We start from the raw sequence: 24,193 nt of genomic DNA, 5'->3' as shown, positions 1-24,193 counted from the left end.
TCCACTGATCTTTTAATGTATATTTTCTATATTTCCAATGAGTATAACCACGCCCTTACCCAAAGCTTTGTATCATCCTGTCACATGGCCTCCATTTCGCATGTGTTGGATCCATTAACAATACCTGCATTATATTAGCTTTGGCTGTGCTTATTTCTTAACAGGCACATGGCACTAAAGGCTCATACAAAAATTTTGGAAGACTTTTCCCAAATATTTCTCTGAATTCAAATAAACTGAATGTCGTACCTGTGTTTGGTTTTATATGATGGGTAGTTACCATTAGCTGGTTAACAGACAGGATTTTTTTAAAAGATCCATATTTCAGGGCTTCACTGGTGGCACAGTGGTTGAGAGTCCGCCTGCCGATGCAGGGGACACGGGTTCGTGCCCCGGTCCAGGAAGATCCCACATGCCGCGGAGTGGCTAGGCCCGTGAGCCATGGCCGCTGAGCCTGTGCGTCTGGAGCCTGTGCTCTGCAACGGGAGAGGCCACAACAGTGACAGGCCCACGTACCGAAGGAAAAAAAAAAAAAAGATCCATATTTTATGTCTCCTCCTTAATGAATCCATGTTGGATCCTAATGAACAGCACTTATGTTTTATAATGTCTTGTGACCATTTGGGGAGAAATATGTTCTAGAATTGACCAAATTCAGTGCCTACAGCTTCTTCTTTTTAAAAAGTTGTGATAATCGAAGTCTGGTTTTCTGGAATTTTTTTTCCTTCTGCATAATGCCTTCAAAATGGCCAATTCTGTCACTGTTGTAAAAAGTTTAGGGTAATCCTTTCTGAAATCACTTGAAAGTGAGCCATTCTGCACCTTCCAGAGGATGATACCAGATTTTTGGCCTGAGATACAAGAAGGATGGAGTTGAATTTAATTGAATGGAAACATTGTGGAAGGAAAGACTTTTTAGGGGACTGTCAGTTATTGAACATGTTATGTTTTAATGTCCAGTGTATATCCAAGTGGATGGGTAGTTTGACAGGTCATTGGATAATGAAGTTTGGAAATCAGGGAAAGTATCTAGCTTAGGAATAATCAGTATATAGTTGGCTATTAAAGGCAGAAGACTGTATGAAATAAAGAAGGGAGTGGATACACAGAGAAAAAGTTCTGAAATTGAGATCTGGGTGCACTCCAGCATTTACAAATGAGTGGTGGGGGATGGAAGATATTAAGGAAGATCCATCATGAGACAGAAAACAGGTGGAAAATCAGAAGAGTGTGACATCCTGTAAGCCGAGTGAGAAGTGTTTCAAGGAGTTCTTTTCCTTAATTAACCCTCTGGGCTCTCAGACTTCAAATAGTCAGTCTGATGGTTGTGAGATCCCAAGAATTTCATTTTACAGGAATTTCTGTTTCTCCCCCACAAAATTCCAAACTAAATCTCAGACTAACTCCCCATGATGGTTTGTTCTGCTGCCCTGACATGGCCAGGGCTGTGGTAGAATAGGGGATCAGAAGACCTTGTTTCTCATGCCAACTTCATCTTTTACTACCACTGTGACCCTGGACAAATTGGTTTACCTCCTTGGAAAATGGTCATAGCTATGCCTCCCTGCCCTATCCACAGGCTAATGAAGTGGTCCAAGGAGCTAATAAATGGGCAAAGTACTCTATAGGTTTTGAAGTATGTACTTCGGAAGCCATTACTGTGATGGAGGTTCAGAGGAATGATGTTTCCTGCTCTGAAGGCTTGGGAAAGCCAAGCCTCTTGGTTGGCAGATGCTGAGGGAACCATGGGACATGCTTCTGGCTGATGTGTCCTTCCAAAAGTTATTTCTCAATACGATATTTATTCTTTTCAGAAATATATATATATATATTTGTGTGTGCGTGTGTGGTACGCGGGCCTCTCACTGTTGTGGCCTCTCCCGTTGCAGAGCACAGGCTCCGGACGCGCAGGCTCAGCGGTCATGGCTCACGGGCCCAGCCGCTCCGCGGCATGTGGGATCTTCCTGGACCGGGGCACGAACCTGTGTCCCCTGCATTGGCAGGCGGACTCTCAACCACTGCGCCACCAGGGAAGCCCCTAGAAATATTTTTTTAAATACTCTTTAAAAATATTCTTTTAAAAAAATACTAACCCCCAGAATTTTATAATTAATGTGACTCCTTCTATTTCAAAGAGATTCTTCACTATGGTAAGCCATGAAATATGATAAATTTATATAATGCTTTCCCAAACTAAAACCACATGTCTTTATGTCTAAACACATTATAGTCCTGTCACTGCTTTTAAGCCCTTTAATGTAGTATGAAAAAAAAGAAAAAAAAAAAAAAAGAAAGAAAGAGACTAAACTTATCAGTGACATTTTTAATGCAAGGTGTTTCATTTTATTTTTCAATTTTGTTTTTTTCCAGTTTCCAACAAAAATAAATAAAAATTAATAATATCCTGTAAAGTATCTATATTCTCCTTCAATATCTTAAGGTACACGATTATCAAAGCTGATATTGAACACAAACAAATTGATACAATTCAGTACTCTGATAAAATTCATTGTCAAATAAGTTACTTTAAACTGCATGTGATACAACTTTATGTTCCATGGCATCTTTCATATAAACTCTATAACAAAATGGCTCTTCAAAGTGCAATTACAGAGTGCAAAAAAAGCAGAGAGAAATTCACTATCTTACATTTAACCTCATCCAGTTTGAATAACAGGTATGTTTTACATAAAATTATTCTTCAGTCAAAACATTAAAAGGTACTCCAGCAGCACTGCATATACCAGTTGTTACTCCCCCTTTTCCCATACGAATAAGAGTAGAAAAAAATCAGAAAGTAGTGGGCAGCAAATTAAACACATTTTTTCCAAAAGTCTACTGACAGACTATTGCAGCAAAAATGGCAAAATGGATCAGACATAAGTTTTTTAAAACTGCATTACTAAATTCAACAGAAATTAGAAGCTAGTATCATGTATTTGCTACATAAAAATTGATTTGATACCTCACAGCAGTTGAATTTAGCTAATTCTCTTCTTAAGGACTCAAAAATAAAAATCTGTTCTACCAGTGCACCATTTCTCCCCTTGCATTGACTTTGGCAGAGAGATAAGAGCAAAAGAATGTCCAAAAGAATAGTAGCATTTGACTGTATTTTAAATATTTAATATATTACACAAATCTTAATTATGAGGTTATATCTTTAGTACCAATATTAGAACTTTACCTCTTTGGTTATAGAGTATGTCTACTGGGTTACTTTGTGGCCTTGGTGGGAAGCCACAAACTATGGATTTACGCATTGGATTTGCATTTATTCTCAATACGGAGGGTATAGATAGCCCTTTCTAGAAATATATACAGTGAGAAATCTGTAAAATAAGGAAGATAGACTAAATATGAGCCAAAATGTTTCCATTGTTTGCAGGAAACATGAGTTGCTAGCAATCTTTTTTTTCTTTTTAGAAATCATTTTTTTATGTTTGTTCAGCATCAACCTCATTAAAACAATATTTTTTTTACTAATTTTCTCCCATAAAAGCAATCTGTGTCATACCTTTTTTATTATTTAATATGCATTTATAAATAAAAATTTAACTTTTACAGGGGTTAGTTTTTAAATAAAGATTAAAAAACACCCCAAACTATTATCTACAATTAGTTATGTAATATGAATTGAGATGCTTAAGACAAACCAATATGACTCCATTTTGTAACAAAATAAATGGATTGCAGCTGATTTCTTGGTTAGTCAATAAATTTTCTTTGAAGCAATCAAGGTCATTCAAAATATGCAGACCTCCTTTACATACAGTAGATATCAATAAGTATGTGTAGGGTTTAAAATGTATTTTTACACAGCACATTTGACTTCAGCTGTATTAGTGGGAAACAGAAATATCCTTTTAGATCTCTTTAGACCATATATAGACTTATTGTCTTATATCACACTTTAAAATAATAATTAGTCCATCAAATTTTGGACTATGATTTAATCTTAGAATTCTTCAGCCAAGTCCCTACAGAAATAAATAATCTTGAAAAGAAGCACAAATTTTGGCTTCACGTGTGGATTTCTGTAATTGCCTCATGAGCAGTTACCTAGCATAAATGTCATACTAAAAAAAAAGAACATTGTGAAGCTATAAATTATCTACTATTTACATAAAAGACGGTATAAAATTAAGTTCTCAATTCATTTTCTTGAGGAGAATCTGTTAGATGGATGACTAATAACGTAGGAGTTGTGGTTGGGAATAGGGAATCATGCACCTTCTCTCTAGGCAGACAAACAGCGAGTTATAGCTAAGGATGTGTGTGGAGGGAGCAGAGCCCTCCAGGTTTTAGTTTGTTTCAAATATGTAGTGTTTAGTACGTGACCTATATTTGCTTCTCCCCAATTTCCACAGCATTACCGTTTTGACACATGGCACAGTGGTGCCAACTCATACATCAGACTATGATATAGTCAAACCAACTATCATTGATTCGAGGAGTAGAAATACATACTTATTAAATTGATTTGACCATATATTTAGGCTTACAGAAACCTGTCACTTGCTGACACTTCCTGAACAATGAACTGGGCATTGCTCACTCCTATGCATTGTACAGCAGGCAAAAAAGCTTTCAATAAAGCACTTAGCCCAGGAAATGATTTCTTACAAAAATATCCATTTTCTTTCTACAGTAAATATTTTGTGTACATTAGCAAACAGTCTGTCAAAAAAAAACAAAAATAAAAACTCTTCTTAGTATATTAAAATACATCATTGTTGACTTAACACATGACCCCACATAAATATTATTAATAAAATAGGAATATTAACATAACCAGGTATGCAGTTCATCCCTGCCCATAAGCTTAATGGCGCCATTCAGACTTGTGGCAATGCTGGATCCCCTGAGGTCACTCTTTCATATTCCTTCTTTGGTTCTTTACTTTTTCGATATCTGTACCTAGAAATATTCAGAAATTAAACCGTTAACACTGAACTTAACAGTAATAGGATCAAAGTATGTTAACAAAAGAAACAAATATATGGACGCTAAAGGTACATTAGCATAGTGTTTCCAAAATGACAGAGGTGAATAGGTTTAGGTTGGATGCTAGAGAAGAAGGAGGGAGGAAGGGGTAGTTTCTCTGAACAAATAATTTTGGGAGGAAATGGTGAAATGCTGTTAAAGGACTTCTCAAAGGCTTTCACATGATCATGAAAATTGTAAAATTCCAGGAGAGCATGTGACCACGTTTAATCCTGGTCTGTTTTATCCTTTTCTTTTCCTCTGTCTTTTCTTCCTTCCTTCCTTCTTTTCTTTTCTTTCTTTCTTCCTTCCTTCCTTCCTTTCTTTCTTTCTTTCCTTCTTTCTTTCTTTCATTCTACCCATCACATTGATATAATGCTATCACCAATAATAATGAAAATAAATCGGGCACTTATTAAGTGACTGACAATGTTCTAAATGCTATATATCCATTATTTATTTTATCCTCACACTTACCATTATCATCCTCAATTTACAGATGAAGAAAATGAAGTACAAATGGGTTACATAACCTGGTCAAGTTCTCCCAGCTAGGATTCATAAATCTATCGCGATTCAGAATCTTCATTCACTCATTCATTAAAGCTATCTTCCTAATATTTTGAGTTCATTTTCTACCCATTTTGAAGATGAAGCATGTAGCCTTAAGGAAACTGCATAATGTTTTTGCTTAGTGGAAGAATATGATTAGAAAACCTTTGTTTAGCCTTGATTTAGCTACTTGTCAACTAGATGAGCCAGGACATGTCAATTTACTTCTCTGGATCTTACTTTCCCGTCTTTATAAAAGAAAGGATTGTAGTCAAAGACCTTTCAGGTGCATTTCAGTTTTAATAATATTCAGTTATGTGATCAAAACCAATTAAAAAGGCATTATAATTTGGTGAATACTTAGGCTCAAGCATGGACCAAATAAATTTAATCTTATAAAAGTAACACTTTTGGAGCTTCAAAAGTAGGAGTGCATTACTGTCAGCAAAAATAAAATGAAATTCACTCAAATCTTCACTGAAAAATCTGCACCACTTCCAAAATAAGAAGGGTTTCATGGAGGCATTTTAATAAGTCATTCTATCCCTATACCCTGGTCCTAAGCCTAAAAAATGGCCAATCTGATATACTGTCAGTAGTTTGGTGCCCACTCTATATTTTCTCAGTTATTAGCATATATCAGTACAGCATAGTACATGAAGATGGAGTGTTGAAGATGGAACTTTGGGGGACTGACATGAACCAATTTTTAAAAGTCAGCTCTTATAATTATCTGGACACTCGTTTCTACCAGTCCAGATGTTCCACTGCTAAAACTTCTTTATAAATATCATTAGTGCAGAGTCTATCTTATCCCACTAAATAATACTTTGCCATATTTTTACCCAGTTTGTAAGTGTGGATTGTATAAAGGTAATTTACAAAAGCAGAGTGTTAAAAACAAAAACAAAAACACTGGCTTACCATCTGCAGAAATAGTATACAGAGCCAGCAACTACGACGAGGAACAAGATAACAAGAATCACAGTCAAAGCCACATATTCTTTGCTCAGAGGCTTTTGGACGGTTAAAAAGAAGTGCTCACATCGGACACCAGTGTAACCCACTTCACACCTAAAGGACAATGCAAGAGAAAGGTCAGTTATTTAAGAAAGAAATCACGGTTCTGAATTAGTTTTTTAAGAGCTAATCTTACAATGTAATGCAAGATACTGACAAGGTTTGCCAAAAGTTGTAAAGATGAATTCAAAGACTGACCTTAAAGCTGGCCCAACTTGGATAAAAGAGGCCCACACTGCTCTCAAGCTCAACTGCTGTATTAGAATGATAGTCTGGTTCAACTGCCAGGGTGGCTGACAATGGTGGTTTGTAAGTCTGAAGTGCTTTTTGTCTAAGTTAGTGGAATCGATTCTTATAACAATGGCTGACATATAAGTCCAGATTCAAGGCTAAGCTACTACTGCGGTAAGTATGAGAGGAAGGCATGTGAAGACCTGCCCATTCTGCAGCCCTGAAGCATCCGTACAATTTGATAACTGCTGTTTGTTCTACTATTTGTTCCCTAACTTTAAAAAAACTCACTCAATAAAGTTTCTAATAGTACATATAAACTGCATGCTAATAGTACATATAAACGGCAGCCCATGGAAACAACAGAGTACTTATTACAAAAATAAAAAAGAGAATGCGGGTTTTTAAAAAACTGTTTTTGTTTGCTTGTATTTGGCATATTACCTGCAGTGATTTTCACTCATGTCTACCAGGTAGATGCACTGTCCATGAAAACAGTAGCCGTTCATGTCAGAGCTACACTTTGATATTGACACTTGAGCCACACGTGGATTATCTTCTGTCTGAACTGTGAAAGAAATAGAAAGTGGAATATAGTCTGTTGCTTTCTTTGAAGAATCAATCACCCTTTCATAATAGTAACTACTGAGCTACTGGAACAAAGCAGGTCAGGTATTTTCAGGACAAAAAGTCACTCTAGTTGTCACGCTACCTAGACCAATAAACAAACACTGAACCCCCAAAGGAAAATGGCCAACAGGCTAAACAAAACAAAACAAAATAAAACCTGGGGGTAAAATTCTCAAACAACAATGTTTAAGATAGAAAAGGTAAGCTGAAGACACACACACACAATCATGATCCTTCACAGTTATTCACTTATCCAAACAAAGTGTGTATAATTTTTTCAAATCTCAAAATAATTCTGACATTCATTACTCCCAAAGCAATTGCAAACTGAATCCGTTAATTAATTTAAGAGAGCTTAAATCTATAGTGGGTTTTAAGCCAGCAAGGCTTGTTTTGGTGTGCATTCCCAAACTTTCGGGTTCGGGAAATCAATCACAGTCTCTAACGATGAGACCTGGACATGAACTAGACAAACCTTGAGTTATAAATGCCTCGGTTACACAAATACAACAATGAAAATAGTAGTCTCTTTAGAATAGTGTTGCAACCTACACATAAAATTCACTTTAGAACGTTTTAATTACTAAAATGTGACGGATCTTTATGAAATAACCAAACAAATCATCTTGATTGTAATACTCTTGTTCAAATAGCCAAAAATAGGGAGTGAAGCACACCAAACCTCTAGAGAGCACAAAGAGGAAGGACAAGAAAGGAGGTGAAGTTGTTGCGGGAAATGCTCTGGTTCCTCAGGAAAAGTCTGGACTTAATAACTCAGAGTGAATATAAAGCAGATCTCTCTCTTTCTCACTCTCTCTCTCTTTTTTCTTTTTTTTGGTGCCTAGGTGCTATTACTTTAATTTTATTTTTTAAATTTTATTTCTTTTATTTTTAATTTTTTTTTTTTTTTACTGGAGTATAGTTGCTTTACAGTGCTGTGTTAGTTTCTGCTGTACAACGAAGTGAATCAGCTATAAAGCAGATCTCTCTTGAACCACATTCAGAGTACTCTGGGCCCCAAAGATAAGACCATGCACCACTTTTTTTTTTTTAAATATGTTTTTTTTTTTTAATTTATTTATGGCTCTGTTGGGTCTTCGTTTCTGTGCGTGGGCTTTCTCTAGTTGTGGCAAGCGGGGGCCACTCTTCATCCTGGTGCGCGGGCCTCTCACTATCGCGGCCTCTGTTGTTGCGGAGCACAGGCTCCAGACGCGCAGGCTCAGTAATTGTGGCTCACTGGCCCAGTTGCTCCGCGGCACGTGGGATCTTCCCAGACCAGGGCTCGAACCTGTGTTCCCTGCATTGGCAGGCAGATTCTCAACCACCGCGCCACCAGGGAAGCCCGCACCACTTATCTTTGTAACTCTATGCCTAAGCACGGTGTTTAGCATGTATTAAGTACTCCGTAGATTTTTCTGAATGAATGCTGTAACTCAAAATAAAAGACATCATGTGCTCCTTTTACAAAAAATAACAACAAAATATATTGACTGTCTACTGTGTAAAAAGTTTAAATTTTCCTGTTTTGCCTGGGATCCAACTCCTCACAATGGTTTCTCGGCGACGCTCTGAAATGACCAAAGGGAATCTGATTTTCTTTGTTCTCTATCTCTTTAAGATCAAATCTTTATATATATAACTAGGTGCTCAGTCCCTCTGCCTCCAGTTATTCCTTTATATAATTTTTCCAGATCCCTAGTTCACTGGGTTCTTTTGTTAATACAGCAGCTATTTCCCCCCCTTTTTTTCCCACTATCACATATTTATAGTCTTTGAGTTACATTTCTGTTAAGAATGTATAATTCTTTGATGCAACATTGACAAAGCTGGGCTTACCTAAAGCTGTGCAGTTATCTTCGGACTCTCCTGGGATACATGAAGGAATCACAGTTGTACTGAGAACTGCTTGTAGAAGATGGAAACCTATTTATGGAGAAAAATCAAATATATAACTAATGCTTCAAGGAAAGAAACCTTAATCAGATTTCCACATAATTACAGTATTTATAAAGTTCTTTTAATTATTTCAAGAATTTGATCCATCGAAACCATAAAAAAAAAAATTCATGGAAACAGCCATATCATTGAAAATAAATGAACCCCCAGCTCTTCTGTCCAAGGGTAAAAGCCCTGGCATTACATTCAGAGTTACAGATTTGACCTACTCTAAACATTTCACAGTAACCTTTTCAAAGACCAAGATTGATTTCTTAAGAAGCTTAGCCATTGGAAAATTGGAAAATTTCCACAGTTTTACTTCATGATGTGTTCAGAGCAATGCTCCAAGGTAGAAACTATCACAAAGAAGGCTTCAAATAAAACTCAGCTCCTATTTATGGTCACAACTAAACAGGACTCTCAACCTAAGATACATCAGTTGTTGATGTAAGTACCTAAGTTACTCTTTGCATTACACATTAAAATCCATTTTAATGAATAAAATGTAATCTAAGTAAAGTCGGAATATATCTTATCTAATATGGAAAGGAACACACATGCTAGATGAACCACACTGGGCCCAAGAATCCAGTTTCTGTCAGCCCAGTAAGAGTTTAAACAAGGCGTTTCGTGGTGTTTCTCCACTGAAAAGATAAATGTTGGGAAACAGGCACCAGAATGATTCAAGTAGTTTTCTGAATTGCGTAGTAAGAATAAGAGAATCCTTTTAATTGCACGAATGTTGACTGAAGAGAGTTCTGCTCTTCTTAGGAGTCATGCAGTTGCTCTTCACTCTTCCAGGCTATATGAGTAACTGTTATATAAGAAACATTACTCGTGATGGGGAGAGTAGTAGGTAGCAGTTAACATTTCTTGCCCACGTACTGTATGTGGGCATGGTTCTACCCTCCTTACCTATACTATCTAATTTAATCCACTCACTGACTCTTTGAAGAAGATGCTACTGTTCTCCCCATTAGACATATGAGAAAAGTGAGTTAAGTAACTTTCCCAAGAGTACATAGCAATGTTGTTAATGGGCTGCATTACAGAATCTGGCAACAGGCAATAATACTCGAGTATAATGGACATCACAGGGAACAAACTCAGATAAATGTAACTGAAGCAGAGTATTTAACCCCGTAGGGAGGCAACAAAGTACATGGAAAGGCAATCTGGGAGAAAACTTGAGCTATGTAATTTTGGACAAATTAATTAAATTCTCTGGATCTCCATTTTCCCTAGTTTATAGAGTTTTGGGGAGAATTAAATGAAATTATATTTTTCTGAAACATCTAACATACCAGAGACTCATGAATGTTCCATGCCACTCAATATCTAGCCTCTGGTTTTAGCAGTAGTATATGTGGGTAGTGCCCTCTACTGGTCTATAACAATGTTATAAATCTCTCTGTACTTTGGTATTTTAAAGGATAATTAATCCATGTAATAGAGAATTTTATTTTATTTTTTCACAATCAGAGGAGTATGTATATGTTAAGCAAATTGCGTATGATTTGGGTAAAACTGAAATTAAAAACTAAACTACACATAAGCATCAGAATTTGCAATTTCTTAATGTTTCAAACTTGACACATAACAATCCTGTGAAGTAGTTATTAGCCCCAAACAACCGCAGTGTTAAATTACATGTCTGGTCCAAGACCAATTATCTAGTGACCATAGAAGATAAGAGTTAGGAGTCCATCTTTGGACATCAAGCCTCATAACCTTTCAGTGATTTGAAAATATCTTTTGAAAAGTTTAGCACTATCTCCTCCCCACTCCATAGTTCTCCTACAATATAAATGACGTTTCAATTGCTCTTATTGGGACACAAAAAGCTTCTTTCTTTTTTTTTTTTTGCGGTACGCGGGCCTCTCACTGTTGTGGCCTCTCCCGTTGCGGAGCACAGGCTCCGGACGCGCAGGCTCAGCGGCCATGGCTCACAGGCCCAGCCGCTCCGCGGCATGTGGGATCTTCCCGGACCGGGGCACGAACCCGTGTCCCCCGCATCGGCAGGCGGACTATCAACCACTGAGCCACCAGGGAAGCCCAAAAAGCTTCTTTCTTAAATGACAAAAAAGTGGCTAAAGTTTGGATTCCATTGTCAGTTGAACAGAGACGGAAAAGGATAACTTTGTCCACATAGCTTTCTAGGGTGAATTAGCTAGATTCTCATCCAAGCCAATTTTGTTCTACTTCTCTATATAATTTTACCATACACTTTCACTGTTGAAGAATTACCCCCTTTAATTTATACAGTCTGCTCAACACAAAGTGGAGTTCTAGATGTGTGTTTTTATATCCCTGACACTCCTATGCCTCCATACTTCTTCAACTAATGGGAGGAGATATTACCGATTCTCCCACTGCAAAAGGGCCATTGTGCAAATGCACATTTCTCTCTTTGCAAAGGATCGTTTCTTCATCCTTTCCAGAAATCAGATACTAGCCTTTCCTGTCCAGAATTGCTTACAAATGCAACCTGCGACTATTATAGAATCCAGCTAATTGCTTTGAGGTGTTGTTTATTAGGCTTCTTTTTTTTCTCAAAGATTTTTTGTATTGTTAGTTTTTCCACTGTTGGAAACTTTGTTCCAGTTAGTCACGCCATAAGTGAAATATTTGCCTTTGTGAATTAAAGAATATTCAGGGCAGGGCGTGCCTCCACAAAAACTGGGCTGTCCTAACCTATGACACTCTCTTGGACATAGTCCATCGCTCAGGATGGTTTCTGTGAGACTTGGTACATTAATCCAACATTTGGGTATTTTACAGATGGAATTGTAAATAATTTTAAATGCTATTCTCAAATGAAAGTGTTTACACTACAGTTCCATCATAGATGCACGTAGCCAATAAACTATCAAAATTGGTTCTAAATCGTGTGTCCAGCTGCAAAGCTCTATTGCCTAAAAGCAGTGGTCCTCAGGCTTTTCTCAACCTCACCTCTGGCCCAGGGCTTTGCAAAATCGGGTAGAGGAGTAAGTGGGAATGATCAAAAGATTGAAAAAGTCCACCCATGGAGAATTTTGATATCCAGCACCCTGTCACCCTTATAAATCACTACTCATTACAGTCATACAGGGAAGGAATAGATGCTAACGTCCTATCCATATATTTCCTTAATCTTTCAGTTGTTCATGACTTTAGTGTTATTTGAACATAATGATCTCTCTGTAATTCAAATGCAAATCTTATATTTGAGTTTTCAATCTTGACCATGGGTCCCTGCTAAGAAAATAATTCCCTGTGATATTAAAGATTTTAGACAGGGTCAGTGTGTCAGAAAACAGATCTGGTAGCAAGCTCTACATTGGTAACTAAGATACAGAGGAATTCTGTGCTAAATGATAATCTGTAAACTCAAAACTGGCCATTGGAACTTCTGTTTCAATAATGTTATGAAAACAAAACTCCCTTTGGAGGCCATTATTCCTGTCAAATTTCCAGATGGGTTTCAGTAATGTAAAGCTCACCTGTTCATCTCTCTACCTTCATCTTTCACAGATTTGTTTCCATGAAACCTCAAATGTGCCAGCAGGAAGTGACACCGGTGACTCACAGCACACATATCACCTCTACTCCGTGGGTCAGGGCCGAGCCTACACTTTACACGATACTGGGGACAGCGCGTGGGAGCGGTGGAGTACCATCACCCCAGTGGGGGGAGCACTAAGTAAGAAGTGCTTGCCTGATAGTCAGGAGGAATGCCAGATGTAGAAAGCACCCTTTTTATTGCATATGGTTTCTTTTGTCCTTGCTTCCTTATGGCCACACTGAGGGGCCATCTCGAAGGAGGCTGAGATTTGGTGACTGGCTGACCAAGCCTATTCCTCAATAATCAACTGCAATTCTCGGTGATAAAATGGCTTTCCTGAATAACAATCAAGCAAATAAAAACGACCCGAAATAAAATGAGATAGGTTACAGAATGAAAAGAATGCACCTTATTTTCCCAATTTCACCTTTTAGGCTATTTAGACTGGAACAGCAAATTCATAATGAATCATAGTATTTGCCCAACCCCAAAACAGGCAGCAAAATCTGCTTTGTTCACACTTTTGCTGTGGTCACATGCCTACCTATTTATGGACTGTTAGTTTTCTACCTTCTTCCAGGGCAGTCTGTAATTTTAGGATTTGTCTGTAACATAGTAGGCTTGTTAGGTCTTGTATACTTTCAAGGAGTGAATGTGCCTTTACCACTTCCAGATGCCTTTTTGTCTCAAATCCACTATTAGATAAAGTCCTGCTTCACTTCATTAAAATAACTGTAAACTATCACATCAGATACTGAAAATAACTATTGTCAGTACTTTCTAGTAACAGCCTATGTTTTCAGAGAATAGAATATATATATATGTGTGTGTGTGTATACATATATATCATAATATATATCTATATATCACAAATCTTGCTTCCTACCAGCAATCATTTTCTTCCTACAGTTTTTCAACATTAACCTTATCACTAAGCTTCATTAAAGTAAAAGCCAACAACTATTTGAGATAAAAACAGGATAACAGGGTGAAACCAGAGGTTGATGTAATAAATGGGTTACAAATAAGTCTTTAAGTTTGAGTTTCAAATATAGTCATAAGATCCTCCTTGTCAAGTGTCAAGAAAAGATTTAATACGCCATGTTTTTCAGTTCAGAGACATTAAACTAAACTCTTCAATTTCGGTAGTAATTTCTAAATCATACTTCAAAGTGCTCATATATTTTAGTGATCATACAATACTATACTTAATGCTCTCATAATGCAGGAGAAATCGTATCAACTATTGTATAAAGGATACACTTTGTACTAATTTGGGTGTTTTGGAATTTTGTGACTAAAAGCTCTAAATATGGAACTTGCCCCTCCTAAAACCAAAGATTCATCTCTATAGTATTATTTCAAATGATCTATTGAAACTGTATTTTTTTTTCTTTAAGATAATGTTACACAAGAAGGTCTTTTTAGAACCTTTTCTGTCTTCACTCCCTTCCATCATGCTTCTCACACTATCCCTATTGATCCAATTCAGAAATTTAAATGACTATTACATTATTGTCTCAAAAAAATCTTCTAAAGGAGCAACAGTTTAGATTATAAGCGTTTGTCATTTGCCGTTTTTTCATTATGGTCATATTGTGTACTACAGCTTTGAAAACTTAGTGACATTTTTAGAAGCATATTGTCTATCATATCATTCATTCTTTATAGAAGCCTATTGCCAAAAACGAATTTGCAAAAGGATAGAGTTTTAATCGGTAAGCATCAAAAAAGAGGAGAAAATGAGTACATAAAAGATAATTTTAAAAGCCTTAATTACACTTCATTCCGAGAATCTATGTAATGCACCTAGCATAATGGCAGGTGTTAAGAAACTTTATTTTGTGAAAATATATAGTTTTTTGGTTAACAGTGGAGACTTCAACTTCCGTGACAAGCACAAGTTCATCTGTAGTATGATGGTAGGGTGGGAATGGCTTAATTATACTTGATAAATGGGAAAGGAGAGCAGCTTAGCTCTCTTATACTTACTTTTAGTAACTACATGTCTCTAAGAATATTTGTTCAATAAATATCTACTGAGATTTTTCTATATGCAAGATACTGAACGAGCTGCTGAAAGGAAAACTGATGCAATGGACATAGCTCCTGTTCTAGCTAGAGTTAATGAGGCTAGACTCCAGGTGGTGGCGAGAGAAAGAGAGAATTCATAGATGACACCAAGTTTCTGGCCAGAAAATACCAAGGAAGGTGGTGCCATTAAAAGAAGCGATAACATAGGCAGGACAGCAGGTTTGTGGTGGCATCTACAGATAGTAGACATGAAGGAGGACATAATGAGAGAAGGAATTTGAGTTTTTAGTTCATATATCATCTGTTTATATTTATGAGGCACTTGGGAAAACACATCTGGAGTAAAGCAATAAGAATGGAGTTGATGGAGTCTATTTGAAAATCATATGAGGAAATATCACCTTTAAAGGCACAGGAGTCATTCAAATGTTCCACGGGAAATAGCACGCAATGGAAAATAATGAACTTCGGGAAATAGGTGATAAGGAGTGGATAGAAATGGCTAAGGAATTTGGGGAAAAAAGGAAGTTCAGTCTTGCGGGAGCCAAGAGAGCAGAGTTACAAAAGGAGGCATGGAGATATACAAACTGCCAACAAACACATGAAAGAATGCTCAACATCATTAATCATTCGAGAAATGTAAACCAAAACTACAATGAGATATCATCTCACCCCAGTCAGAATGGCCATGATCAAAAAATCTAGAAACAATAAATGCTGGAGAGGGTGTGGAGAAAGGGGAACACTCTTGCACTGCTGGTGGGAATGTGAATTGGTACAGCCACTATGGAGAACAGTATGGAGGTTCCTTAAAAAACTACAAATAGAACTACCATATGACCCAGCAATCCCACTACTGGGCATATACCCTGAGAAAACCATAATTCAAAAAGAGTCATGTACCAAAATGTTCATTGCAGCTCTATTTACAATAGCCCAGAGATGGAGACAACCTAAGTGCCCATCATCGGATGAATGGATAAAGAAGATGTGGCACATATATACAATGGAATATTACTCAGCCATAAAAGGAAACGAAATTGAGCTATTTGTAATGGGTGGATAGACCTAGAGTCTGTCATACAGAGTGAAGTAAGTCAGAAAGAGAAAGACAAATACCGTATGCTAACACATATATATGGAATTTAAGGGAAAAAAATGTCATGAAGAACCTAGGGGTAAGACAGGAATAAAGACACAGAACTACTAGAGAAGGGACTTGAGGATATGGGGAGGGGGAAGGGTGAGCTGTGACAAAGCGAGAGAGAGGCATGGACATGTATACACTACCAAACGTAAGGTAGATAGCTAGTGGGAAGCAGCCGCATAGCACAGGGAGATCAGCTCGGTGCTTTGTGACCACCTGGAGGGATGGGATAGGGAGGGTGGGAGGGAGGGAGACGCAAGAGGGAAGAGATATGGGAACATATGTATATGTATAACTGATTCACTTTGTTATAAAGCAGAAACTAACACACCATTGTAAAGCAATTATACCCCAATAAAGATGTTAAAAAAAAAATAGATAGATAAAGGAGGCATGGGGTGGTCAGCAATGCAACGACTGAAGAAAGTATGAGTGACTCCATCATAAATAAGATTCATCATTATTCAGGGAAAATAGTGTTAAAATCAGCAATAAAAATTGCTAAGTTGATTTTTTTAACACTAGAATTGGTTTTGTATTTGCATCCAGCTTACCATTAATATGAATTTTATTTGTCTTGGTAACTCAAGCACTGATTATTCAAACTGTGAATTATGAGTGGCAATGTGTTATAGCAATGGAAAACACATTAGCTAATGCTTCTCACCCTGGAGTAATTTTGTTAACCAGGGACACGGAGCAATGTCTGGAGACATTTTTGTTTGTCACAACTCAGGGTGGTGGGGTGCTACTGACATCTAGTGGGTAGACACCAGGATTGCTGCTAAACACCCTGCAATGCATAGGACAGTCCACAACAAAGAATTATCCAGTCTGTAATGTAAATAGACCCAAGGCTGAAAAACCCTGCAGTAGACCCGTGAGGTATGGAGTACAGTTCTAGCTCAGATATTAAGTTTATCCCTCTGAAGCTAGGTTTCCTTATCTCTGAAAATGTCACCTAGGCTTGGGGTGGAGTGGAGGCGGAGATGGAATTTAGATTAGATTACTCTAAGCTTCCATGCATTTCTAAAACAATACTTTTCTTTTTCTTACTGACTATCCGTCATTTAGTCATATCACTGCCCGACCTCTCTCTTTCTCTCTCTCTCTCCCTCTCTCTCTCTCTCTCTCTCACACACACACACACACACACACACACGTACACACACACTGTGATATACTTAAATTTTGTTAGGCATACCATCAGTGAATACAGACTACATTAAAGATAGAAATGGGAAAAATAGGGAAGAAAAGGTATTCAACTTTATTATTAAATAGAACTGAATTTTCAAAAACTATTGCTCAGCCATAATATTTTGCTTCTCAAGCACGTTTTCAAAGAACAGCTGGTTGAGTCAAAACATAGTGCTGAGAACTCTAAATAAAGTACCATTCTAATCACCCATCCAACAACATTTACTGAGTGATTAACGTAAGTCTGTTACAATGTGAATGATAAAAGATAAGTACAGCACCAGTCAGGAGAGACAGGGCCAGATACACACTTACAGGGTGACGTGAAAAGGGTAGGACCGAAGGATTCAGAGGGATGCAAAGGGGTGGGGGGAAGACTGCACATTTATTTTCCAGTGGTGAGGGAAAGATGAAAGGGGCTATCAGAGAAGGCTTGATACTTCTCTTCAGTCTTAAAGGATGGGGGGAACTTTCACCGAAAGTGAAGAGTGAGTTGGGAGCATCCACAGTAGACGATACAGCATATTCATAAATGGAGACTTACACTCTGGGTAACTCACTTCTTTTTAAGTCTGCTTTCTCATTTGTAAACTGGGAATAATAACATTTTCCTGGCTAAAAGGGAGTTATTATAAAGATCAAATGAGGCATTTTTCTAAAAAAGCACTTGCTGCTACTGACAACACCTCTAATTTCAAAAGTGTTTTTTAGTATTTTAATATTATGATATTTATAATGTCCGTATATAATAACCTGATGACATAGTTATTATGATCTCCATTTTACAGATGACAAAACTGAGGCTCAAAGAGGAATAAATCCTTCCAAAAGTATGAAATAAAAGAACTGGGGTGTGAAACCTATATTCTATATACTATGTCTCTTGATTCAAAACTATACAGTTTGACTATCACACCACTGTTAAGCAATTATACTCCAATAAAAACGTTTAAAAAAATATACAGTTTGACACACATACATGTGCGTGTGTGTATATATAAACATATACATATATGTGTGTGTATATATATATACACACACATATATATTTATACATATATATGAGGAAGAGAGGCTTTTCCCCTTATCCTGAGGACTTTCAAGAGGATTTGTATTTAACTCACTTTCAAGCCTCAAATTTAAAATTCAGGATTTTTGACCTAAGTAATTAAGGGTTAACATTTTTTTCTGGACAATTATCAAGTTGTCGTGTGTGTTATAAATATAATTCTAGTTAATTAAATCATTGCTTTAACCTAGAATATCACTGAAGCTTTATTTGCCTTATAACCAGACAGGCACTCTTACATAAACTGCATTGCCAGAGGACACTGAGTCTGTCGCATTACTTCATTTTTCCAAAGGTTCCAGAATTGCCATACCAAGGCAATGGTTTTCAGGGTGCTTCTCCTTGAGGACCTCTCCTATTACAGCTCTAGGGAGTCTTCCTATTGTCTTCTGAAGGAATGTTCTCAACAGTAGTTACAGCCATATGAATTAGACAATTTGCATAGGCCTATATTCAGGGCGAAGACTGACAGATGAGGAAGCCACACCTTAATTTTTTTTTTTTTTCTTTGCGGTACGCAGGCCTCTCACTGTTGTGGCCTCTCCCGTTGCGGAGCACAGGCTCCGGACGCGCAGGCTCAGCGGCCACGGCTCACGAGCCCAGCCACTCCTCGGCATGTGGGATCTTCCTGGACCGGGGCACGAACCCGTGTCCCCTGCATCGGCAGGCGGACTCTCAAGCACTGCGCCACCAGGGAAGCCCAGCCACACCTTAATTTACAGTCTTTTTAAAAAGGATTCCTTACTTGACATTTGCATCTCCTGGTGATTATTAACCAGGAAATGGGAGATTCTTGGGCAAAAATGAACAGAAGACATTCAAATTCAATTTTTCCAAAGTGATTATGTGAATATTACACTTTTTTTTAACCGAAGAACTATGTCTATTTCCTCACTGTTAATAGAAGTGTGCTGTAGATTCCAACTTGACCCTTTATCAATACTACATTCAATTCACAATATTGTGAATGATCCAGGGAACAAAAAGGATGTGGGTTTCCTTCTCCTTGATTTCTTTACTTACTATACATCTAGGAAAGTATAAAAATAGAAACAAAGGCCTCAGTCAACTGATGTCAATGATGGCTTCATAATAAAAGTCATTTCCTGGGTATTAAAAATGCTGAAATAGGTTAAGTAAAAATTTAACCTATTTCAGCTGAGCTTAAGGAAATAATTGTATCTTTTCTGTGCTTGATTTTGAGTGATACCATAAAGTACCATTTTTGCACAAATACCAGTCCCCATAACAGATTCTAAGCCCTGGGGCAGTCCCCAGACTACTCTGGAACTTCTCTATTAGAACCTGTTACTTTTATTATGCTTCTGATAACTCTGAGAACCTCTGGCTCTTACACATTGCTCCAGAGTGACCTTGACATTTGCCATCTCTAAATCCTTGTAAGGTACCTGATTCACTGAGCCTCAGTTTCTTCATTTGTCAAACTGGTCTAATCATACCTACCTCCTATAGTGTTTTAAGGAGCAAAGGAGAAGATAACGTGGAGAACACCTAACACACGACATGGTCGGCTCACAGGAGGCATTTGGTAACTGTTAGCTCCCTTCCCAGCTCCTGGATTTGGGCCTCAGTGCTGAAACACACACCCCAATTGCCCAAGTTGTTCATGTGGCAAGATGATGCGGAAGGCAGCTAGAATACCTAGACCAAAACCCAGACCGGAGAGGCCTGTCATCCTGTTTCTACCTATGATGTGTCATCTCAGGTTGTGCCAGCACCAGGCAGCTCATAAACTCTCAGGGTCAAAGGAAAAGATCTGAGGTGAGCCATTGCCTCATTGAGATCCGCGCTTCTCAGGTTTCAAGAAAGAATGTTTATTCTGCTCAATTCTCTGTCATTGTGCAATGAAGTGGACATCAGTTGTCTTGGATCTGTCATTCAGGAACACGCTCAAAAGCCCGTTTGGGTTATCAATGAACATGTCTGACTTTTAGATCAAGAGCCCCTAAACGTTAATTGCAGAACTCAAGAGAAAAATTTCTCCTCTTCATCCTGCAACAATCAAAGATTAGAAATGATAATTTAGGGCTTCCCTGGTGGTGCAAGTGGTTGAGAGTCCGCCTGCCGATGCAGGGGACACGGGTTCGTGCCCCGGTCCGGGAGGATCCCACATGCCGCGGAGCGGCTAGGCAAGAGAGCCATGGCCGCTGAGCCTGCGCGTCCAGAGCCTGTGCTCCACAACGGGAGAGGCCACAGCAGTGAGAGGCCACAGCAGTGAGAGGCCCGCGTACCACAAAAAAAAAAAAAAAAAAAAAAAGAAATGATAATTTAACTCTAAAATTATATATTATTTAGAATGCATTATCTAGTTTGAGGTATCTCAACCCTTTTACTTAACGTTGAGTAAGCTAAAAGTGCCAGCAAACCTGGGTGCGAACTTTTTCAGCATAGCTTTGCTTTTCTATGGGACACCGGGTAACAGTTTCCCCATATATAAAGCAAGAACATCAATATCAAATATTTATAAAATGTAAAGGTAACCAAATGATTGTGGGGTGTGTGTAGCAATTTAAATCTGCATGTGTTGGAGACAGAGGATGGAAATGAAAGTGTCTGTATTTTTTCCACAGATATAAATACATGTGAATTCCACAAAAAAAAGCGAAAATAAAATGTTTGCTGAAATCTAAAATAACTGTTTCCTTCTTTTGAAGGCTAGACATTTGGGAAAAGTATTTCTAGGTAATCTTTTGTTTGGGGGGAAAATGGCAATTTCACAAGTAACTGGTGGCCTTGCCTTGTGCTTTGGAATAAGACTATTGAACTTGCATACCTGAATAGAGTACAGAGATATGATATAGAACTTCAAACAGGAACTTTCTAGTGGCAGGGAAATATCTAAACAAACTGGGAAAACAGAAACTGACCTAGCTCATTTGGAAATGGGCTTGGCACCTGATGAAATAGGTGAACTATAATTAAGTAATGCAATAAAGGAGTTAAGCACTTTTATGGCAACAAAAACACACACGACACATATGCTAGGTAGGTAGTAACCAGGTTATTCAGAGGCTCTTGCTGTCTCAAATTAGCATATTCAATGAGTGGCCCAGAACAGACACTTACTTGCATTGTTCAGAGCAACCTTACAGGTGGAAAAAAAAAGCGCTAAGCTATTCTGATCTCTAGGTTAATTTCTAACTTTAGGAAGACTGTCACCTTTGTAAATTCATTCTTTTCACGGAGACTTCAAAACAAAGATAGCAAAGCCACATTATTTACTGAGAACCTTCTAGCACGTCGTTCTTAGTACAGTTTTGGTAGAAACCACAGATCCAGTTTCCACCTATGTCCTTGAAGTTGGACGACTATGCATAGTTGTTACAACTATGCATAGTATGCATTTCATTAGGTTTCCCAACCCGTTAAGATAAGGCGTGTTGAAATAATAATTGAACTGTCACATCCTGCACAGGTAGAGTGAGTTAGGGGAATTCGCCTCATTGCAACTCCAGAAAAAAAGCGAGATTGACAACCTTTATTTCCTTATTAAAATTTTCATATACAGCTCCAAATTCCTCCTGAAGTTTAGGAATTCACAATATATATTTTTAAACCAGTTAAGTTAAAGATTTTTTTTTCCCTGTCCACAAGAACTAAATTATCTCAAATAAGAAGCATTAAAGTACGCTCAGCCATTACAGAATACAAGGGTGCAAGTAGCAGCGAGCGAAAAGAGCCCGACCAGCCCGCGGGGGGAAACCGGAAGCAGCAGGTGTTGGCGTCCAAGGGCCTCCAGGAGCACCCGGACCTGCGCGTGTCCCTCCCGCTCCGGGTACGCAAACAGCCTTTTCATTCTCTGGAGCTTCAGCGAAGCTGGCACCGCCGCACGCCAGCGCCCCCAGACGCTTAACCTGCCTTGATTTAGAAAACCTAAGGCAAGACAGGCGGAACAGCGTTTCTCTCCAAAAGGTCTTTCCTAGGCGCGGGTCTTGTCCATACTCCCGCCTCCTGTCCCCGCCCCCAGCCCGGTTTCCCCCCGTCTTTTGGATTTCTAGAACTGTCAGATTTTCAAAAGGAAACAACAAACCCGAAATCTTTTCAACTTTTTATTTCGCCTAATACGGAGCTATATTACTTCATGCAGAACACACAGACCAAGTTCATCTATCCGTGCAAGGTATTTTAACACCAGCCCCTTCCCCTACCCCACCCTCTTCCATCGCCTGCTGGAGGGAAAGACGGGCTCGCCTAACGAGAGACGTCGTTCGAAACGGAGTACACCTGAGTCTGGTGGAAAGCGCGGTACTTGTCAAAGGACAGCTGCCCCGGGGCCGCGCAGTCTCGTCTTCCGCGGCGGGAAGGGGCGGGGGACTCACCCAGGCAGAGCAGCGGCGCGGGGACCCAGCGGGCACGGCGCGGCTCCATCCTCCTCCCCGCGTCAGCGTGTGCGGGGCGCGGGCGTGGCCTGGGCGGCGGGCGGGCGGGGACCGGAGGGGCTGCGGCGGAGGCGGCGGTGGCGGTGGCGGCGGCGGGCGCTGTGGGAGCTGCGGGGTCCACGCGTCGGCAGCTTTTCCCTCCGACACCCGGTCTGTAGGGCAAGTGAACTCCACAGCCCGCGCCGAGACCTTTATAAGTACGGGGCGGGGCCTGGGGACTGAGGACTAACTGCGTGTCCGGAGTTTCATAATCGCCCCCGGGGGAGGAGTGGCCGGAGGACTGTCCGGATGTCATCCTCCCTCTCTGAACACCTGCGAGTGGCTGAGGAATGAAACTATGCTCTTCAGGTGAGCCGGGGACTACTCCCCACACTTTTGCAGCTCCCTCTCGGGCTCCTGCGGGCGGAGGTAGGGAGCGTGGACCAGAAGGGTGGGTTTGCGCTGTGGGACCACCTGCTGGAGAGTGGGCGGTTTTAGTTGCTCTGGGTGACAGGCGTAACTTGAGTCAGCCAGTCTTCCTGCCAGGGCTGGAGTTCCCAGTACGTGCATTTGGAGAGCTGTGTGTGTGTGAGTGACTTACGGAAGTTCTTGAAACTTGTCAGTGGCTCAAGGACTTTCTTTGTGGTCACACCCACCACTGCCCAGAGTTGCTTTTTGTGTCTACACCTTCTTTCGAAGCCCTCGGCTTCCTACGTGGTACAGGCATTTATGGCTTCAAAATCTAGTGATTATGAAGAAATAATCATAATTATTTCTTCATAATCATCATTTCTCCCCCTAAGTGATTTAACTTCCCTGAACTTTGCCTTAATCCTGTCACTCCGCTGTACAGAATCTTTCAGTAACTTCCCATTGCCTTTTGGACAAGGCCAGACACAAATGTAAAGCCAACAGTCTTTTCAACCTCAGCTCCCACTAGTTCACCGGACAAATTTTCGCACCCCAGCCAGGCTGGGAAACTCACTCTGCCTTTGCTTATTCCCACTTTCCTCCCTGTGCTGGTGGAGTCACAGTTTGGGGAAATGGCTGCGTTTTACTGGAGCTGGTCAAATCCTACTCACTTTCCTGGTTCTACTCAAGGGCCTGGATCTCTTGACCCTACAGGGATCTCTCTCCATTCTGACCTCTTACAGCTTGTATTGTTTATCTTTCCCCTAGACTCGGAATTCTAGATCTGGTACTTCATACCTGATGAAACTACTTTGATTTGTTTAACTTTTCTTGTTTGTCAGTCATATGTTCAGATCTGTATGAATACATAAATTGCCTTACTTGTTGTATTTCCCCTGTAGGGCCTGAAAACAGTGTGTCAATACAGCAGTACTGACAGCATAGTTGAATGGAAAATGGAATCTAATGGATGTTGGTTAACTCCTTACCTTTCTACTTTTTGTTTTCTTCTTATTATTCCTTTCCTTTTCCTCCCTCCCTCTCTCTCTCTT

At 39.2% G+C, this 24,193-nt stretch overlaps 1 protein-coding gene across 2 annotated transcripts; it reads right to left on the bottom strand.

Moving 5' to 3' along the window:
• Nucleotides 1-668: 668 nt before the first annotated feature.
• EREG (epiregulin) lies at nucleotides 669-23,328 on the bottom strand. 2 transcript variants are annotated; one of them, XM_022599438.3, is made up of 5 exons: nucleotides 22,692-23,110; nucleotides 9,256-9,342; nucleotides 7,234-7,357; nucleotides 6,463-6,612; nucleotides 669-4,920 (listed from the first exon to the last, which is right to left on the bottom strand). In XM_022599438.3, the coding sequence occupies exons 1-5, from the start codon at nucleotides 23,044-23,046 to the stop codon at nucleotides 4,839-4,841; spliced, it is 798 nt and encodes a 265-aa protein (XP_022455146.3). In that variant the 5' UTR covers nucleotides 23,047-23,110; the 3' UTR covers nucleotides 669-4,838. The 2 variants fall into 2 exon arrangements, with proteins under 2 accessions (XP_022455146.3, XP_089768178.1); XM_089912052.1 differs by lacking the exon at nucleotides 6,463-6,612 and having other exon boundaries at nucleotides 22,692-23,328.
• Nucleotides 23,329-24,193: the final 865 nt, after the last annotated feature.

Source organism: Delphinapterus leucas, chromosome 5 (assembly GCF_059928025.1).
Source record: "Delphinapterus leucas isolate spDelLeu-1000000601 "Yukka" chromosome 5, BTC_Dleu_Yukka2, whole genome shotgun sequence".
NCBI classification, from domain to species: domain Eukaryota; kingdom Metazoa; phylum Chordata; class Mammalia; order Artiodactyla; family Monodontidae; genus Delphinapterus; species Delphinapterus leucas.
Note: the sequence above shows the minus strand (reverse complement) of the source record. Positions and strands in the feature narration are given on the sequence as shown.